Raw genomic sequence first — 21,327 nt, forward strand, 5'->3', positions numbered from 1 at the left:
TCTTGATGAGCCGCAGTTTTGTTATATAATATTTTAACCATAATTTTGTGCCAAACAATTTCTAGGTAAACAACCAAGAATGTTTGTATTATTCAGAGATCTGTAAAGTATGTCTATATAGTTTTTCCAAAAGGTGACTTTTATAGTAATTTATGGTATTTTAACATGGTCAAGGAAAGAAATTTATTAAAGGTACTAACCCCAATACAGTTGGTAAATATCTATGGTTCATGAAAGAATTATTTCAGGAATTTTCACTGAAAGCAGAGGTATTTAGTTTTGTTCTTTAAAACAATGGTAAAAGTATACATGGAAGATATGAAAGTTATGATATACATTGAAGAAAGTATATTTTCATTCAGTATGTATTAAATGTAGTAAATTTGTTCACCATTGGCTTTGGAAAGCAAAGTGAATTTATGTTCACTAGTTGGTGTTAACTTATAGTGTGTAATATCAGCTCATCAGAATTAAAGTAATTAATGTAATACTGTACTTGTGAACCAAGCTTTATAAAATTGTCAAATTTAGAATTACTTGTAGTATTTTAATCATTTAGGTTCAGTTGAGCTGATAGTGCCATTGAATGTCTAACTGAAGCAAGATTAGCACAAAGCAATTAACTAACACTACTTCAACTTTTCTCCTGCCTTGTAGCTCTCCTCTCCTCGGCCGAAAAGAAGAGCTCCAAAAATATAAGTCTAGCTCGCAGGATAAAATCCCTTTGGAGTATAGGTACTGAAACAATGCATGAGTGTTGCATGCTCCTCTTCTGTAGCTTCATTCTGTAGAGTTATAGTTGATAGTAAAGAGGATAGATATTTTTAAGTGTAATTGAATGCTTTTGTTTTTTCCAATTTTATGTCGTTAATATCCTTTACAGTATTGTGATATTCTATAGAAGATCCTGCTACTGTATCTTTATGGGGATGATACATTTGCATGCCATTGTATTAATGTGTAATAATTTTGTTGCTTGTTATAATTTGATATACAGTATTTAAACAAATTAAGGGCATTCCTCTTCTAATCAGAGCTGTACAAGTTTTTTCATGATTGAGTGAACAGTGTATTTCATATACAGTACTATGAATCAGAAGACATTTGCAAGTTGTATCTACAATATATAGTACAGTAATACATAAAATTAACATATACACCATTCATGGTTTAAATTATAAGCAGGTCTTTTTAATCACAGTATTTAATGTGCTTTTAAACGGCTAGTGTTTATAAAGGAGAAAGGTGCAAGTTGTGAATTCCTATATTACAGTTTGCCATTTTGTATTAATAAATTTTGTAAGAGGGGTTACAAAAATGAATTTTCTTTCATGCTGTATGATGATTAATGAAAGAAAAATCATTATGATTATACCTCTTGTTAAATTAATACTTAAAAGATATAAGGTATTGCACATTATCTCTCACGTCTTTCACCTTGACTTCACGAACTTTACCTAATTGACCTCATCTCACCTTCGCTTCACTGATCTCATCCCACCTTCGCTTCACTGACCTCATCCCACCTTCGCTTCACTGATCTCATCCCACCTTCGCTTCACTGATCTCATCCCACCTTCGCTTCACTGACCTCATCCCACCTTCGCTTCACTGACCTCATCCCACCTTCGCTTCACTGATCTCATCCCACCTTCGCTTCACTGACCTCATCCCACCTTCGCTTCACTGATCTCATCCCACCTTCGCTTCACTGATCTCATCCCACCTTCGCTTCACTGACCTCATCCCACCTTCGCTTCACTGACCTCATCCCACCTTCACTTCACTGACCTCATCCCACCTTCACTTCACTGACCTCATCCCACCTTCACTTCACTGACCTCATCCCACCTTCGCTTCACTGACCTCATCCCACCTTCACTTCACTGACCTCATCCCACCTTCACTTCACTGGCCTCATCCCACCTTCACTTCACTGACCTCATCCCACCTTCGCTTCACTGACCTCATCCCACCTTCACTTCACTGACCTCATCCCACCTTCGCTTCACTGGCCTCATCCCACCTTCGCTTCACTGGCCTCATCCCACCTTCGCTTCACTGGCCTCATCCCACCTTCGCTTCACTGACCTCATCCCACCTTCGCTTCACTGACCTCATCCCACCTTCGCTTCACTGACCTCATCCCACCATCCTTTCACTGGCCTTATCCCACCATCCTTTCACTGGCCTCATCCCACCATCCTTTCACTGGCCTCACCCACTAATCCTCTGTATTTCTTAAGATTTGGTAAAGACCTTATAGAGAAAACTAAATTTTCTTGGTGCTTCTCTACATCATTATCAACACGTTGTGGTCTCTTCAATCAATTATTTTATCCATTAAAAATATTAGAAACACACTGTTTAATATTAGCTATGACTTTTCCTGAACACACATTATTTGATTACTGTGATTAATATTCAGCCGGTGTCCAATATGATACACATGTACTGTATTGTACATTAATCATCAAGTACTGTAATATGGTTTACAAATTACAATATGCAATGTCTGCTTCGGTTATAAATGATTTTGTAACATTTGATTGTCTGTTCTTCAAGTATTTTCCAAATTTGAGTTTACACTGTATTTCTTTGACATTATTGTTTAGCTTTTGGCTTTATTCTGATTGTGAAACATACAGAAGAAGAATACAGTCTAATTATTTTTTTTAAATGTTTGTCTTGTAATCACTTAAAGGCAGAGTTATATTTACTGCATGCAAGATTAATGCCAATTTTTTATATTAACATTGTTTATAAAACAGCAGTTCAATGTGGTTTAAATCTATTCATAAAGAATATTTATCTTAATAATATTGAGTTTGACAGTGTCAGACCACAAAGGAAGAATTAAAACATGAAAATTGAATTGAAGAATTGAAAGTATTGAATTGAAATTCCTGTTTATATTCTTCCTTCGTAGTCTGACACTGTCCCATTTTTCAGCACGTGTTAATTTTCGTGATTTACACATATTATTGAGTTTATAATCCTGTATGCAGTATATTTTGGCATATTCTATATGAGGACAATACATAGCTTGATAGTGGTATTCATTTGTAATAAGAACTGTAACAAATTATACGAATTACAAAATGCATGATACAAAACAAAATTATGTCAGTGTTTACCAGAGGCTGAGCTTCAGATTCTGTAATTGGAATATTAATAAGTGGATGAACACTGCCAGTCATCTGCCTCACCTGGTACAATGCAGATATGGTACCATTCGTCATGCCTCACCTGTTACAGTTCCATGCTGAAGTCCTGCATTGTCCAATACAGTACCATGCTGAAAACATGCTATGTTCAATGCAGTACCATGCTGAAGTCATGCTATGTCCAATACAGTACCATGCGGAAGTTATGCAACACCTGATACAGAATTGGGTTGAAATCGTGCCACGCCTGATACACAACCATGTGATGTCTAATGTACTGTAGTGCCATGCTGATATCATACCACACCTGATGCAGTCATGCCACACATCGTACCGTCGTATCATGCTGAAATCATGTCACACATCGTACCACGCTGAAACAAACACTTCAGAATGCTCAGAGTTTCCCATATATCCTCAAAAGTAACTCAGGGTAACCCCAAGATAGCCATTGTGTACATGATTCTTCTAGTAATATCATTATTGTACAACCAATGTGTACAGGCTTTTCCAGAAATTTACGACAATGTATCAATGATTTTATCTGTAACCTCATATTTCTTTGTTCTGATACATATGAAATGTTTTCACAGATTTTCAAAGAATGAAACATTCTGTTCTGATGAAAATTCATAAGGTACAGTTATTCAGTAATTTAGGAAGCTATAGAAACATCCTGGATTAAAATTACTGTACTCTTCGATATCTGGAAAATACGGGGAATACAGTATATTCACCCATCATAATGCATCATTAGAATACTGTATTGCTGGATTTATTCTATCATAAATTAAAGGTCTGGGAAATACAGCAATACAACAGTATTTCCATCTTGTATAATGCAATTTACAGTACTCTACTGTATGAAATGACCTATCACTTGTGGTATCTAGTGTTTACATGTTGCTTTTTATACACTGTTGTATTCCAATACAAATATTTGCAAGTTATACCACATACAGTACTCATGTTTGCATATGTACAGAACTAAGCTTTAAAGTAATGAAAAATATAAATCTTGTAATTAAGAGTTCTGGGTATGTCAAGTCCAGATAAGCAGTTCAGGAATCAAATGACAAGAGTTGCTCTCTGTGCATACTCCCAATATTTAAAACAAGGAAGCTTTGCTTGGATTAAGACTGCATGCAGCTCACTAAGTTGAGTGTACCGGGTACTGAATGCCACACTTAAATATGTTTTATACAGAGCTTCTCTTAAAAGCATTAGTAATACTTAAGATAGTTCAAAACAAAGTTATGGTTATAAAGTTACTGTGTTACATAGTTGAACTTGAGAGTAGCAAAAACATGAACAGAAAGACAAGAAACATGTAAACAGCATTATTCACCTTTAAAAATATGTGGTTTTAGTGAGGAAAGACTAATGATGCTTCACATGATTGTACTTGAACTGATACATAAAAATCTAACAGTATATAAATTAAGTGCCTACAGTATACTGACTGCTGTATTTTCAAAGTTTACACTGAAAACTAATAACTCATGTCACATTAGCATTTTGTAATACAGTAGCAGCACTTTAGTAATTTCTCTGTGTGAATATTTTTTTTTTTAACTTCATACCATCTTCTTGCTAAATACATTTTAAAGTAAAGAAGTTTCATCAGTGAGTGACATTTTATGAGGACTGATTTTTCAACAGTATTTATTTTTATTCGGTAATCACTTGCAGTATATAAGTTAAGTGACATGGTGTACAGTATTCTGATAATATTTTTACATGCACTATACTGCACTGCAGAATTACTGTGCAAGAGTCACATTTTCTTATATAATACTGCATTTGCAGCATTATATTTCACTCGTTTTTATAAATGTTGTTGTGCTCTACAGACGACGAGTGTGACGGGGATACAGAAGCTACAAGTGGAGGAAGTGGTGAGGCAACAGAGGCCAAGGATGGAGAAGATCTTTACATGCGCCTTGGACTTCTGTTGGGTGAAGGAGCCACCCCACCAACTTCAGCTTCTAGGCCTCCCAGAGCTGCCTCCTCTCATACCTCATTTAGCTCATTGTCAGCATCCTCCGAGGTGAACACAACAGCTTCAAATAATACCAGTCCAGTTTCAACTTTAAATGGTGAGTATTTTCTACATGATTTTTCTGTTGTGATCCAAAACACCGTGCACTCTTAAGTAGCAGATTATTGAACTTATTTACAGCAACATTTTAATTTTCAGATTAATAGTTCAGTAATAGTAAAAGTCTTTGAGATCCATATAAATTAGTATTAATCAACATATTTTTTTCCTCATAGGATCTTCTGAAGCTGAACTGAGGCTTCCAGGTGGCAGGGATCCATCAGTGGAAAGCATGAATTCCTTCATATCCCATGGAGCCATGTCATCTAATGCATCTGCTTCTCCCACCCCCACGCCACGAAGACACTCAGTTACCAGTAAGTGTTAACACCATCAATCTACAGTAATTATAATATAGTTTGATGTGTTTGGCATGTTTATGCTCCCTTCAGTGGCTTGTATTTCTGGCTGCTTATGGTATTGTCACATGTACTTGTAATTTGTAATTACAAGTACATGTGATTTATACTTGTAATTTATCTCTCTTTACTGCAATTGTTGTACTTATGGACCAGAAAGAAAAATTAAGTGGGACTCCTTTCATGTCACAATATTTGACCAAATATATATAATAGTCTATTTGTTATAAAATAATACAGTATCAGTATAGTCACCATACACTATCTGTAATGAACAATGCTAGAATAAATATTAATAAAAATTAATGAAGTGAAACTGTGTTATGGCAGTTAGACATATCCATTGTATCCACTGTAATTAGTGCAACAAGTTGTCTCTTCAGTATTAACATGTGCAACGTCATAAATTGAAAATGGAAGTACAGTACTAGTAGTCCAAATACACATGTTCAGAATTGGAATCCAAGATAAATCCTTGTCTGATATGTTGCTTTAAGCATTTTTTATACAATAGTGTACAGTATCATGATTGAAAACTATGAAATATTTAAATTTAGAGCAAATTTTGTTTTTTTGTAGTCAGTTTTAAATTCATTATACTGTATATAATTTTTTATTTTTTATTTTAAATCCTTAAGAGAAATACATTATTAATGGTTTTATTCAGTGATTTTAATATCAGTGACTTAAATATCAAAGACTTTGAAATTTGATTAACTTTACAGTTTTATTGGTCTTGACAGGTTGTAATAAGATAGTAAAAATGTGAGACTGGGCTTATGTTAATGATAATGTGCCTTGTACTATGCTTGTTTTCCTCGGTGTTGTGTGTGACTAACTTATGCATGTGGTGTTAGCCTCACAGCCGGGCCAAGTGGAAGAGTTAAGCTTGTTTGGGAGGCGGAGGTCCTCCGTCCGACGCTCAGCACGTAATGCACATGTGAAAGGCCCGATAGACCCCAAAGGTAAGCAAGGTTTGATGCTTTGAGTGTGGAATGTCTGTATTTTATTTGCAATTACTCTTCATAAAATGAGTTAACATTTTATGCTGTTATTGCCTTTGCTGTATAAGCTTGTATTGTGGCATGTTAAAAATATAATATATAATTGTTCTCCAACACTATATGTTTTCCTTTGTCAAGGACAGGAAGAATATTTTGGCTTATCGAGGTCCTTCTATGTCAACTACTGACCTTATCCAGGATGCAACTCACAATATTTGCCTAACTCTTGGGTTTAAATATATACTATTAGGTGAACAGAGGTATCAGGTGAAAAGAAATGTGCCCAAAAACCTGGGACCTTTCAGTAGTGAGCCATCTGTGCTGGCTATATGCTATACCTTGAGGTTACCTTGAGAAGCTTCCGGGGCTAAGCGTCCCCGCGGCCCGGTCGTCGACCAGGCCTCCTGGTTGCTGGACTGATCAACCAGGCTGTTGGACGCGGCTGCTCGCAGCCTGACGTATGAGTCACAGCCTGGTTGATCAGGTATCCTTTGGAGGTGCTTATCCAGTTCTCTCTTGAACACTGTGAGGGGTCGGCCAGTTATGCCCCTTATGTGTAGCGGAAGCGTGTTGAACAGTCTCGGGCCTCTGATGTTGATAGAGTTCTCTCTCAGAGTACCTGTTGCACCTCCGCTTTTCAACGGGGGTATTCTGCACAATAGGACTCTGACAAAAAATATACAGTACAAAAAAAAAAAAAAGAACCAGCATTGAATATAATGAAATGCAGTGGGTCTTTGGTGGCTCCTTGGTGCTAGCTACCTGGATAGCTACACCCAGTTCAGTTCATGCCAAGCTCTTGCGAGTCATTGTAAGTCTAGTAAGAACCAGATACCAAAACCAACCCCCCTCTAAAGAGGCACAAGGACCAAGGGACTCTTAGATGACCTTAACCAAGAAAAGGTCACCAGAAAGGTGGGTGCACAAAACTTACAAACAACAAGGTAAACAAAGCATAGAAAATGAGACAGTAAAGCTCTGAAGCACACGCACCACCCAGCCATGAAGCAGCTCTCTCATTCCACCAGCACATTTCCAGGGAAATACTGTGGAAAATTTGTTCATTGTTTGTGGTAGAACAGTGGACTGTATTCATAAATTTGGGTTTCAGCTCTCATAAATTATTGGGTGGTTAGTTTAATAAATTTTATTTAATTATGCTTATTAAATATTATTATTATTTAATGATTTAAACCACTCCTTGATTATTATATTTTAAGTTGAGTATTAAACTCAAGTTCTTGATGTTCTGTTATCAGTTTAAGTAGTTGAACTTTATTCATAAATAATTTAACTCAGTTATTAACATCACTGAATGGTGACTGTTAATAACTGATTATAATAACAATTATAATCTTGATTATAATTTTGTTAGGATAATAATAATTATCACATGACATTTCAAATCTCAGCTGCGTAGGCATCTGGGCGTGTCTCATGTCATCTATCCAACAAGGTCATTGCGGCTGGTGTCAATCTCTGAGATATGGAACTTACAGTGCCTAGACTGGATCTGCCAGCAATTTCACTATTAGAATTACAATAATAATAATAATAATAATATTTTATTTAGGAAAAGTACATACATAGATGCAGAGTTACAAACATTCTGATTGATTTATAGATAGAGCTAGTACATATAATACCTAAAGCCACTAGTACGCATAGCGTTTCGGGCAAATCCTTATATCCTTGTGCAGACAATTGAGTCACAATAATGTGGCTGAAGATATGATGACCAATCACACATCAGAAGGTGGAGAAACGACGATGTTTCAATCCGTCCTTTTTTGCCCATTCAAAAGTTTGGGGGGACAACTGTTATGAATTTTTATTTGTTCTGAATACCTAAATTTTTCATATTCCTAAAGTTAACATTATCTGTTATCTGGATGGCTCCTGTTGGCCACTGCTGATTACTATTCAGATTTGTAAACAAACAGCCAATGTAGGCATAGAACAGGCATTTTGATGCACACTTGCAACATTTTGAAGAGATCAGCCAAAATCTCAACAATTTTCAAATGATGCATTAAGAGTCCCAAAATTTTGCAGTGGGCTTTGAAAAAATGTTTGAGAATCAATGCCTTGAAGGAAGGAAATGTAGCATAAAAATAATAATTATAATAATAATTTATCTGAATATTACTCGATGCAGTACAGTTCATTATAAAAGTGATTGTGTTTTATTTCTAATGCATGTATATTAATGTTTTATTTACACCAGTATCAACATTCTTTTTCTGCAGTGCGATTTGCCAGTTACCGTGGTGCACAGCTGAGCTTACGACCACTCTTCTTTGAAGTGCCACAGCAGGACCCAGACCCCATATTTGTTGGTCGTGCCTGGCTTTATCGAGAGATTGAAGCGCACCTCACTGCTGAGGCACCAACAAACAGAGGTGTCATTGTTACTGGCAGTGTAGGTGCAGGGAAGACGGCTGCTATTCTCCAGTTGGTCGAGTACAGTTGCTTTGGCCGCAAGAGGGATGATTCTATCTACCAAGGCTAGTTTCATGAGAATTATTAACATTTTTATTAATATGCAATTAAATAATTTAAATTACAATATGTGCATCAAAATTGTTTATTTTGTACAAAATACAAGTAGTATTAATATGTATGGTCTGTAAAATAATTAAACTTTGGATATGTTTTTAAATACTGCATGTAATTAAATTTAATCTTATATTTTTAAATTTCAGATCCATACAGCAAAGGTGGTGGATCACTGTACGGCAGAATGAGTTTAATACCAGAAGGTGTAAAGTCCTTGGCATCCAGAGTTGTTGCTTATCATTTTTGTCAAGCTGAAAATTCTGTTACTTGTCTTGTTCCTGACTTTGTTCACTCCATTGCTGCTCAACTGTGCCAGGCGCCACAGCTCCATGCCTACCGCGACCTGTTATTGGCCGAGCCTCAGACACAGGGACTGTTGGCACTGCCGGCATGTGTGAGTGATCCATCAACAGCACTGGTCAAAGGTATCCTAGAGCCCCTCCATAATCTTCGCCGCCTAGGTAAAGTGGGGGCAGATCCACTAATAATTGTGGTAGATGGCATATGCGAGGCTGAATACCATCGTCCAGATCATGCTGATACACTCGCTTCATTCCTTGCCCGCTATGCTGTTAAATTGCCATCATTCATCAAATTGATAGTTAGTGTTCGTACACAATTGGCTGACCTGACACGCCTTTTGCCTTTCCATCGAATCTCACTTGATCCTGATCAGCGTGCTGACCCTGCAGCTGATCTTGCTGCCCGTGATCTCTGTGATTATGTCGGCTTCCGTTGTATGCATTCCCCTACTATAAGATCAAATATTACAGTCACACAAGGGAAGATAGAAGGAGGCTCTTCTCAGCATCGCTTTACTCAATATGTGGTCTGCCAGAGTAAAGGCTCTATGCTATACATCAAGCTCATCTTAGATCTAGTTGAGCGGGGTCATCTTGTCATGAAATCTGGCTCATTCAAGGTTCTCCCACAGTGTCTAAATGAAATTTTCCTTCTCCTATTCAATCTTAGATTCCCCAGTGTGAGAAGCTTTGAAAAGGTTCAGCCAATTCTGAATGTAGTTTTAGCATCTCTTAACCCACTTACACTCCCAGAAATTTATCATTCTGTTAATGCTGGTCTTCTCTACAAGTTCCTGTCCTGGGATGAATTTCTCAATTGTTTCAAAGTGCTAAATTCTTTCCTGGTGAAAAGACTTGACGACACATACATGCTGTTTCACCCAGCACTTCGTGAATGGCTAGCAAGACGTGTTGAAGGAGAATCTGCCAAATTTGTCTGTGACACGAGAGCTGGTCATGCTAACTTGGCTCTGCGTATGTCTCGACTTGAGTGGCCATTGGATCCTGAAGCCTCCTTAGAATTAGGTCACCACATACTGAAAGCACATGTCTACAAGAACATGGCACGAGCTCTTCCTCTATCTCCCCGTGATCTGCAGGCACTCTGGCTTGCACAGTCTTCACACAATGTGTCCCAGGCACTCGCATGCACCAGAAATCTCTACAGTCCTAATACTAAGGTAATGAATTTACTACATATTTGTAATGCATTTTTGTTAGCAGGAACTTTTAAATTTGTCATTGACTAAGATTGCCTATTCTGCTTCACCTCATAATTTTGATTGAGTTATTCATTTTTGTATATGTTTATTTCCTTCCTATATTTCTTGCTTTCTTTCTCTCTCTCCCACTTTCTCTCTTTCATTTCCCCAAAGATATAGACAACCTGAAATATGGTTACATAATTAAAAGAAATGCAGAGATAAATATAATAGTCAACATTTATATCATTAATCTTTTCTCAGGTCTCAAGACTGTTACTCCTTGCGGGTGCCTCGCCAGACTACCCAAGTGAACACCTCCACAACTCTCCCATCATAGGGGTATGTGCTCATCAAGGGCACACAGAGATGGTGGCACTTCTCATTGAGTTTGGGGCAGATGTAAATCAGACAAATAGTGAAGGTGTAACAGCACTGGGCCTTGCATCTGCACAGGGTCACTGTGATGTGGTAAGGCTCTTGGTCCAGGCCGGAGCATCACTCACGTCCAAGGATCGACAGAACCACACTCCAATGGTCCAAGCAGCTGCTGCAGGCCATCTCAACGTAGTTGGTTACCTGCTGTCCTGTGATTGGCCAGGACCAAATGATCTGTTAATAAATCAGTCACATCAAGCTCTTGTTGCTGCTGCTTCCAATGGACACAGCAATGTAAGTGAACATTTATACTGGCCTATTTTTTTTTATTAAACTATTTAACACATTACCTTAAAAGAAAATTATTTACCATAGAACTGTAAAAAAAAAAAATTGCTCATTATAGTTTACAAGTACAGTACAATAAATTTGTGCAATACATCATTTGTGGGCCCGCTGACTCTTAGTAATTTAACTATTCAGATATTTTCTAAGTACCCTATATGATTAAATGAAGTGCTCTCTCATCCTATGAAATATCAGCACAAAATTATTTCATATGTTGCAAGATGATTCAGTACATCCATGCCTCATCTGTAGTGAAAATTTGACTTTTTGAGTAGTTGAATGATAGATATTAAACCAGTTACTGAACTCTATGCTTTGAATGAGCATTTTTATAATTAATGCCATGTTATATTTTGTTGTTTCATTTACAGGTTGTAGAGTTCCTTTTGGATATGGCAGAAGTTAGTGTAGATGGTGAAGACAATGTGACCGGGGAAACAGCTCTCACAGTTGCTGCTGGTGCAGGACATACAGCAATGGCAGCAGCATTACTAAGGGCTGGAGCCAGTATAACCAAAACCAACTCACGAGGTGCTTCACCCCTCACCTGTGCTGTGCGCAATGGTCACTATGAAGTGGCTAAATTGCTCCTGAGCCAAGGTGTTGCAGTAGAAAGCCCAGATGCTGCTGGCCGAACACCTCTCATGGTAGCTGCTGCCGAAGGACACCTTGGACTTATGGAATTATTAATCTCACGTGGTGCCTCTATAAGTCGGACAGACAGAGAAGGTCTCTCTCCACTGGGCTGGGCTTGCCTGCGTGGCCATGTTCATGCTGTCCAGTATCTAGCAGACTGTAGCGCTGACCTGAATCATGCTGACAAGTCTGGTCGTACACCACTTGATCTTGCTGCGTATCAGGGTGATCCTATTGTTGTGCAGTTCCTACTTGATAGAGGAGCATTGATAGAGCATGTGGATATCAATGGTATGAGACCCCTAGATCGTGCAATCAGTGCCCGCAATGCCGCAGCCGTGCAGTGCTTTCTGCGACGCGGCGCTAAGTTGGGCCCTGCTACGTGGGCAATGGCTGCAGGAAAACCAAATATATTGTAAGTTTTTATGATTCTGCTTTATTTCATACTATTTTAAATGGTTGTAGTATCAAGCTAGAGAGGTGTAATAAAATTTATATAAATTTTGTTATAGATGTAATTTTGAAGTATATAATAATAATAATAACTGTAGATTTATGAAAGAAAACATTCAAACTATTTAGGCTGGGCTGTTTCCTATGTAATCAGTAGGTCTTGCATAGTCCACTTCCAAGAACAAATGCCTACACAATTTTGTATATTTAGGTATTTGTTATCTTCTGTCACTGGTGGTATAGTCTACATAGCCCTAGCCCCCTTCTGGGCACTCTCCATTAGGGAAGGTGGCCCAAGGATTAGCTGGTTATCTGCATTATTCTGCTTTAGTCCATTCTCAGCCTACATCAGTACCACCAAAGTTTGCCAATGCATGTTTAAATGTGCTTATTGTTGTAGCTTTGAATACACATACTCCAATATTGTACAAGTAACTGGCCACCTTTATAGGTTTAGAAATTGCAAGTGCTTTGTACATTTGTACAAAATCATGACTAAAATTAGTTCACAGTTTTGATACAGAACACTGAATTTACAAAAATGTACAATGCTTACTTTAAATGAACTGTTTTAAAAACTATCGGTTCATAAAAATTACATTGATATTATGAATAAATAATAGGGGGTGAAGTTGCAGTTTACTCTGCACAGCACCACCTTTTCTGTTTTAAATATTTATATATATAGATCAATTATAAAGGGGCTATTTCCTGTATAAATTATTGTATATTTTATTTAATTTTTGTAAAGTATCTGAAGTTGATTTCTCCAATAACTATTTGTTATATTTTCATCATTTATGATGTTTGATGCTGTCTGTCTCCTCCCTCACATTATTTATTTATTTATTTATATATGTACAAGAAGGTACATTGGGATTGTGAGGATACATAGGATAGTAATTACAATCTTGTAAAGCCACTAGTACGCGCAGCGTTTCAGGCAGGTCCTTAATCTAAGTGTCTTTAACTACAGTGTCTTTACTCTCTCTCATACTTTGTGTTCTGTATCATTGCTCTTCCCACCTTTTATTACTCTTATAAAACACTACAGTACACTGAATTTTTATTACAAGATGCAGCATATTTAATTCTGTATTCAATTATCTTTACACATGATTAATTTTTTTTTTTTTTTTACTAGGGTGATGTTACTTAATAAGCTGCAGGAGGATGGAGTAGCATTATGCCGTAAGGGCCGCTTGAAAGAGGCTGCCCACCGCTTCTCTTATGCCCTTCGCAAGCTGCCAACTGGAGATCAGGGTGAACACACGGCCACCTTTACTCATCTCCGTCTACACCTTACACTCAATCTCTCACGCTGCAAAAGAAAAATGAATGTAAGTTAAAATTTAATTCAATTAAATCCTGATTATTCAACACTCCAAATAATTGATTCAGTTGTTAGTGACTTCATGGTTAAAATATAATGCTTGAGATTTAGTTTGTTGCCATGTATATCTGCATTATACATTAGATCATAGGAAGACTTTATATTCATGGATGCATTATGCAAACAATAGCATATACAGTATATGCCAGCAAGAGTTGTCAGGATAGACACGGTAGGAGAAAGACGAGGTATCTTAGCATGAACAAAAATGTTATATATACAGTATATATAGAACAAATTATCATGGCTTTTGAGTGAGGATGCTGGTATTGAGTGAGGATGCTGGTAAAAAAAAGATTGTGTTGACACTTGCAGTTTCTATCATAAAAAAATGCTGGGGGGAGAAAATATTTGTGTTTAGAGAAAAATTAAAAGGGGGTATGAATTTGATCAAACATTTATAATACTGTATTGTTGTTAGCCAGCATAGAATCAGTTAAGTACTTAAACTACAAAGATAAACTCAAAACACTCAAACTGTCCTTTTTTTTTGGTCTGGTCAATCAGGATGTTGGATGTGGCTGCTCTCAGCCTGACATGTGGATCACAGCCTGGTTGATCAGGTATCCTTTGGCGGTGTTTAATGAGTTCTCTTAAACACTGTGAGAAGCCAGCTAATTATGCCCCTTACGGATAGAGGGAGAGTGTTGAAAAGTCTTGGGCCTTTGATGTTTATGAGTTCTCTTTCAATGTACCTCTGCATTTCAATGAGGTTATTTTGCACAGCCTGCAATGCCTCCTGGTCTCATGTGATGTTTTTTCCATGTTCATATTTGGAACCAGTCCCTCTAATATTTTCCATGTGTGAACTATTATGTATTTCTCTCGCCTGTGCTCTAAAGAATACAGATTTAAAATTTCTAATCAGTCCCAATAATTTAGATATTTTTTTTCTGAATTAAAATGTGAATTCTAGCTGTATAGTATCTTTCCACACTCTCCTGGTCAGCAATTTCTCCAGCTGTGATCGGGGCTGTTATTATGCAACAATATTCCACTCTAGAGAGCACTAGTGTCTTGAAAAGTATCATTGGTATGGCATACCTTGTTTGAAAGGTTTTTGTTATCCAGTCTGTCCTTTTTCTTGCAGTCGTGATAGCTACTTTATTGTGTTCTTTAAAGTCTTCTGACATGATTACTCCCAGATCGTTTTTTGTGGGGAAACCCCCGTCCGTTCCCTGAAGCTATCTGAACTAATTGGTGCTATATTAGTTTGGGGTCATCAGTCACAGGAGTTCTTATGCCTACCGGGAACCACGAGCCATTTATAACTTTTATAACTACAGTATTAATGTTAATTTGCACAAAGAAATCACATTAATGTGATGTGGCAATAAGAAATTCACTAAGAGCCATGAAGAGGATTCAGACCTATAATGGATCTGGGTACTCCCAAGCACATGCCTTAGACCACTGCACCACGACATGGTCAAAGCAATGCAACCTGGGATTCAATTGAATCCTCTAGACTTCCTGAGGCTTCCACTGAAGCCAAGTCAGGGTTTTCACACATTGTCCCTGTGCACCCTGGGAGTGGTCTAGTGGTCTAAATTTAAACATACCCAGAGCATAGGTCCGAATAATCCTTATGGCTCCTGCTGATTTTATAAAGGAACATTGAGAAAAACTTTCAGACTTGTGCTGACATATAAATGTTGTGTATTTTCAGGAAGTAGAAGAGGCCATCCAGCTAGCAGATACAGCATTGACAATAAAGAGTGACTCATATGAAGCATACTATGCTCGAGCCCGAGCTAAACGTGAAGCAAAGTGAGTGTAGTTATCATGTTATATTTGTCATCACATCATTTTTAACTTAGGGCATTTTATTTAAAAAATAAAATATTTGTAACAGTTGGAATGATGATGTGTGATAAATTTAACTAAGTCTGTCTTGTTTTAATGTATACAGTACTTTCAAACTGCACTTACTGATACATAAATATTAAACAAAATAGTGAAACTCCTGATGTTAATTGTCTTTGCTTGTAGTGCTTTTTGGACAGTTATTAGAGATGGGATTAGGCAGTGTTCACAAATACTCTAAAATCATTCACAGTCCTTTCACAATTTTCTCCAAACAGCACTCACTGTGCTGTGCTTCAATTCTCCCCCCACACACATTGAATGTTCTAGATAATTGCATTACAAGAACCATGCTACATTAACAATTAGCCAGGTGAACAGAAAGTCATGCAGAGGGTTAGACATAGAGTAGGCCACCAACTGGTCTTATCAGATCAAAGTGGTCAGTAGGAGGGTGCCAGATTTTCAAGCAGCAGCAGCAGCAGAAGACACAGCCGAAGTAGAAGGCAAAGAAGCCATAGAATCGCAGCAATAATAATTTGATCAATCACAAGTCGAAGTATTGTTTCCTTTTCTTCCTTATTAAATCACATTAATAATTTAATTATAAAACTTGACTTTCAATTCATTTTCAGACAACTGCAGGAGGCTCTTGAAGATGTGAATGAAGCTGTGAGGTTAGCTCCTCAGACTCGTGATGTGCGCCGTGTCCTCATCAAGATTCGTGATGAAATGCAAACAGAGATGGATACCTGTGCTTCTACTGATCTAGCACAACTTCGTCAGCTGGCAGCTTCAGTTGACACCTTGTCTGAAGCTGACCTTCCCATGACTTCTAGCATTCTTTCTGAATCTGGTTACTCTTCCAACATCTAGTCAAAATCTTCAGCTTGCTGCTTAATGGCTCTTTTTGCCAGCTGTCAAATTAAATTTTCCAATAGCAAATAAATATTACACAGTATAGGCTTTTAATTTTATCAGAACTTTGGAGTTATTCTTTCATGATTAAAATTATTTTGAAGAGCATATAAAAATGCAGCAAACAATTTTTAATAATGACCTTGATTTAATAATGTATGCACAGTATGCCAATTCGTGTGCAAATCTCTAAGCCAAGATGTATCCAGAAATGACTTGATAATTATCTTATTTCCATTGTTTATTTGGAGATGCAGATTAACCCTAATAATTCCATTTCAAGAATTCCACTTGATATGAGACGTACCCATAAGATTGCATGAGCCTTGTGAAAAAAACTTTATAGTTCCATGATATCCAATCTTTCCTCAGTAGTATTTGTCTAGAATGTGCTTCAGTGATGTATAAGTAATCTGTTGCATTTAATATTTTTTTTTATCAACAGTATGTATGTATTTTGCTACTTACAAGCAGTGCTTGATTATTTCCATTTGTCTTGTTTTTATTTTCAAAAGGCTCATGTTAGACATTTTATTTCCGGATAGAGACTGTATATCCACACTAATGGTTTGATAACCAATTGTGACTTACCTGAAGAAGCTGAAAGTCTCGCTTCAACAAACCTGCTGAGACTCGCTCGGTGTCAACCTCTTGATTTGGACTCTTGTAAAAATTGTTTTGGAGGCCAGAGCTTTAGCTTTACTGTTTTTGCATATAATTACCTAATCTGGCTCTTCTCTGGCCCCATATATAAATGTGATGTGTCTAGCAGCTTTGATCCTAATGTAGCTCTTCCATAAGCCTTCCTTTTTCCCAAAGAACTTGCAAAATTAAAATGTGAAATGTTACATAGGGGCCAGATTGCTAGTGCACATCGCTGTTAAGGAGAGTGGCTAGACCAGCATGTAGACCCATCAGCCCACTGTCTGTAGTAGGTGTGCTCACTCTCATTCCAGTGTTGCTAAGTACCGTGGCAAAATGACCTATTTTACCACTTAACAAAAATTAAGCATTTTTTTATGATTGTTCCAAACATTTTACATTCAAATTGTTAAAACAATTGACATTTATTTTGCAAATGATGATCATATACATTTCATGGATTTTTCCCTCTACTTGGTAACACTGTATTATCCTGCATGCCGAAGTCGTGGCTCTAACATCCTTCAGATTACTGTACCATCTGTCTTAGTCACCAAGTGAAAAAGTAAATGCTTGTGATATTAGAAAATTAAAAATAAAATAAAAAGTGTGGTTATACCTAGATCAGTATGAAATTCTGAATGTACGTATGACTGTAATTTTTTCATTTGCTTGGAAGCTTAATTATGAATGACTGGGAATGCCTGGATTATGTATGCTAGCTTCCTGTTTGCTTGTGATATATTAATGCCCAACTGTGTTTAGATACCTTATGGTATCACAGAATAAATAAAGAAATCTGTAATATCTGTGATATCATGATGTGATTCATGTAGGAAGGAAGCATGACATAAATGTTTTGATGTTCATTGTGTTTTATAATTTTTCATGTTTTCACTATCATTCAAATGTCCCTAGTATTTTCAGTTCTTCACTGTTATCAATAATCAGTCTTCCAGCATCTAAGTGTTCGTAGCAGTGTGCCTATTGACATGGTAAGTTTTATGCATGTTTATACTTTGTGTTGTGCTTCCATCTTGTTTCCCCCCCGGAGTGTTCCCTTGTGAGTACTGCTCGTGACCTGGCAAGGTGAGAACCAATTTCGTAACCAGAAACCACAGATGCCAGAGCTCATCACCGACATTTCGGGGCTTCAGCAGTGCATGTCTGAAAGAGCCTGCTCTCTGGTTTCAGCTGGTATTGGCTTTTCTCCCCCTGCCTTACTTTTTTTTTATTTGGCATACTAAGTTAATATTTATTGGCTTTCCGAATTGGCTTCACAGTGTTCACAGTCTACAATAGTCAACTGGATATATCAACTCTGGCATGACCCCACTTATTACAAAAATACAGGTAGACCTCTTTAAATGTGAAAGAGGGCTTTTCTGATTGTACAGACACCATTCCTATATGCTGATATATAGGAAACGTAGGTTAACAGAAAGACTACACAGTTCTTGTGTAGCAGAACATAGAAAATTGGGGTCATTTGCTTAGACTTACTGTGTGAATTCTAAATTCTTCATTGTACAGTAAACATAAGCAAGAAAAAGGTATAGGGATTATGTATAGTATGAATGACGCCCACGGCGGAAGTTGCTAGTCATTTTTAATAGAATTAAGTGATGGTGAGGACAGGCATATAGCAAAATAAAACTTGTATAATGAATGTATAGTGTACAAACACCAATAGCCTTATAATTGACCATTTTTATCAGTGTTTAGAATTTAAGGATGAAACTTTTTACATTGTAATATCAAGCATCTCATAATTGTGATCAAAATTTGTTAGTATTCCAACAATATCATTAATCTAGGGGCTAATTTCATATCTACAAATGCCTCTGATGTTATAATTTTGACTTTCGTGGAAAAATACCTAATTTTTTGTAAAATCAGTTTTCATGATCTCACTCTTACCATTCTTCTGATCACCTTCACTGCCAAATTTTGTTATTCTAGTATCTCATGTTATGAAATGGTCTGCTATAAAATAAATATATTATGGTTAACATTGTTTTATAATCATTTTCTTGCAAAACTAATTTTCCCTAAAGAATAAATTTATTTATATGCAGTACACACATCGTATCATTCCAGACCCATTGCGATTTTCGCAACTGGCGGGCAAAAATCGCGATTTTCGCCGCTACCGGCCAAAAATAGCGCGATTTTCGCCGCTAGCGGCCAAAAACCGTGCGATTTTCGCCGCTACCGGCCAAAAACCATGCGATTTTCGCAGCTGGCGGGCAAAAATCGCGATTTTCGCCGCTACCGGCCAAAAATAGCACGATTTTCGCCGCTAGCGGCCAAAAACCGTGCGATTTTCGCCGCTACCGGCCAAAAACCATGCGATTTTCGCAGCTGGCGGGCAAAAATCGCGATTTTTGCCGCTTTCGGCCAAAAATAGCGTGATTTTCGCCGCTAGCGGCCAAAAACCGTGCGATTTTCGCCGCTAGAGGCCAATAATCAGGCGTTTTTTGCCGCTAACGGCCGAAAACCGTGCTATTTTCGACGACAGCGGCCAGAAACAATGTGATTTTTGCAGCTGGCCGGCAAAAATCGCGCGAATTTCCCCGCTACCTGCCAAAAACCGTGCGATTTTCGCCGCTACCGGCCAAAAACCATGCGATTTTCGCAGCTGGCGGGCAAAAATCGCGTGATTTTCGCCGCTACAGGCCAAAACCGCGTGATTTTCGCCGCTAGCGGCCAAAAACCGTACGATTTTTACAGCTGGCGGGCAAAAATCGCGCGATTTAAGCTGCTACCGGCCAAAAATCGCGCGATTTAAGCCGCTAGCGGCCAAAAATCGTGCAAATTTCGCCGCTAGCGGCCAAAAATCGCGCAATTCTCGCCGCTAGCGGCCAGAAACTATGCGATTTTTGCAGCTGCCGGGCAAAAATAGCGCGATTTTCTCCGGTGCCGGCCAAAAAACGTGCGATTTTCGCCGCTAGCGGCCAAAAACCATGCGATTTTCGCAGCTGGCGGGCAAAAATCGCGATTTTTGCCGCTACCGGCCAAAACTAGCGCGATTTTCGCCGCTAGCGGCCAAAAACCGTGCGATTTTTACAAAAACCATGCGATTTTCCCAGCTGGCGGGCAAAAATCGCGATTTTCGCCGCTACCGGCCAAAAATAGCGCGATTTTCGCCGCTAGCGGCCAAAAACCATGCGATTTTCGCAGCTGGCGGGCAAAAATCGCGATTTTCGCCGCTACCAGCCAAAAATAGGGCGATTTTCGCCGCTAGCGGCCAAAAACCGTGCGATTTTCGCCGCTACCGGCCAAAAACCATGCGATTTTCGCAGCTGGCGGGCAAAAATCGCGATTTTTGCCGCTTCCGGCCAAAAATAGTGTGATTTTCGCCGCTAGCGGCCAAAAACAGTGCGATTTTCGCCGCTAGCGGCCAAAAATCGGGCGTTTTTTGCCGCTAACGGCCGAAAACCGTGCTATTTTCGACGATAGCGGCCAGAAACAATGTGATTTTTGCAGCTGGCCGGCAAAAATCGCGCGAATTTTCCCGCTACCTGCCAAAAACCGTGCGATTTTCGCCGCTACCGGCCAAAAACCATGCGATTTTCGCAGCTGGCGGGCAAAAATCGCGATTTTCGCCGCTTCCGGCCAAAAATAGCGTGATTTTCGCCGCTAGCGGCCAAAAACCGTGCGATTTTCGCCGCTAGCGGCCAAAAATCGGGGGGATTTTTGCCGCTAACGGCCGAAAACCGTGCTATTTTCGACGCTAGCGGCCAGAAACCATGTGATTTTTGCAGCTGGCAGGCAAAAATCGCGCGAATTTCACCGCTACCTGCCAAAAACCGCGCGAATTTCGCCGCTAGCGGCCAAAAACCATGCGATTTTCGCAGCTGGCGGGCAAAAATCGCGTGATTTTTGCCGCTACCGGCCAAAAACCGCGTGATTTTCGTCGCTAGCGGCCAAAAACCGTGCGATTTTTACAGCTGGCAGGCAAAAATCGCGCGACTTAAGCCGCTACCGGCCAAAAATCGCGCGATTTAAGCCGCTAGCGGCCAAAAATCGTGCAAATTTCGCCGATAGCGGCCAAAA

At 38.5% G+C, this 21,327-nt stretch overlaps 1 protein-coding gene across 5 annotated transcripts in view; it reads left to right on the forward strand.

Moving 5' to 3' along the window:
* rols (rolling pebbles) overlaps positions 1–19,280 on the forward strand; it is a 117,842-nt gene extending 98,562 nt beyond the window's left edge. For 3 of the 5 annotated variants that reach the window (XM_045754201.2, XM_069334068.1, XM_045754203.2), the window contains 11 exons: positions 658–735; positions 5,021–5,266; positions 5,445–5,585; positions 6,485–6,592; positions 8,881–9,138; positions 9,337–10,673; positions 10,959–11,366; positions 11,792–12,471; positions 13,654–13,849; positions 15,572–15,672; positions 16,344–19,280. In XM_045754201.2, coding sequence (XP_045610157.2) covers positions 658–735; positions 5,021–5,266; positions 5,445–5,585; positions 6,485–6,592; positions 8,881–9,138; positions 9,337–10,673; positions 10,959–11,366; positions 11,792–12,471; positions 13,654–13,849; positions 15,572–15,672; positions 16,344–16,584 — 3,794 coding nt within the window. In that variant the 3' untranslated portion in view covers positions 16,585–19,280. The remainder of the gene's footprint in view (positions 1–657; positions 736–5,020; positions 5,267–5,444; positions 5,586–6,484; positions 6,593–8,880; positions 9,139–9,336; positions 10,674–10,958; positions 11,367–11,791; positions 12,472–13,653; positions 13,850–15,571; positions 15,673–16,343) is intronic. The other 2 variants (XM_069334067.1, XM_069334066.1) reach the window with 2 other exon arrangements.
* Positions 19,281–21,327: the final 2,047 nt, after the last annotated feature.

Source organism: Procambarus clarkii, chromosome 30, assembly GCF_040958095.1.
Source record: "Procambarus clarkii isolate CNS0578487 chromosome 30, FALCON_Pclarkii_2.0, whole genome shotgun sequence".
Taxonomy (NCBI): domain Eukaryota; kingdom Metazoa; phylum Arthropoda; class Malacostraca; order Decapoda; family Cambaridae; genus Procambarus; species Procambarus clarkii.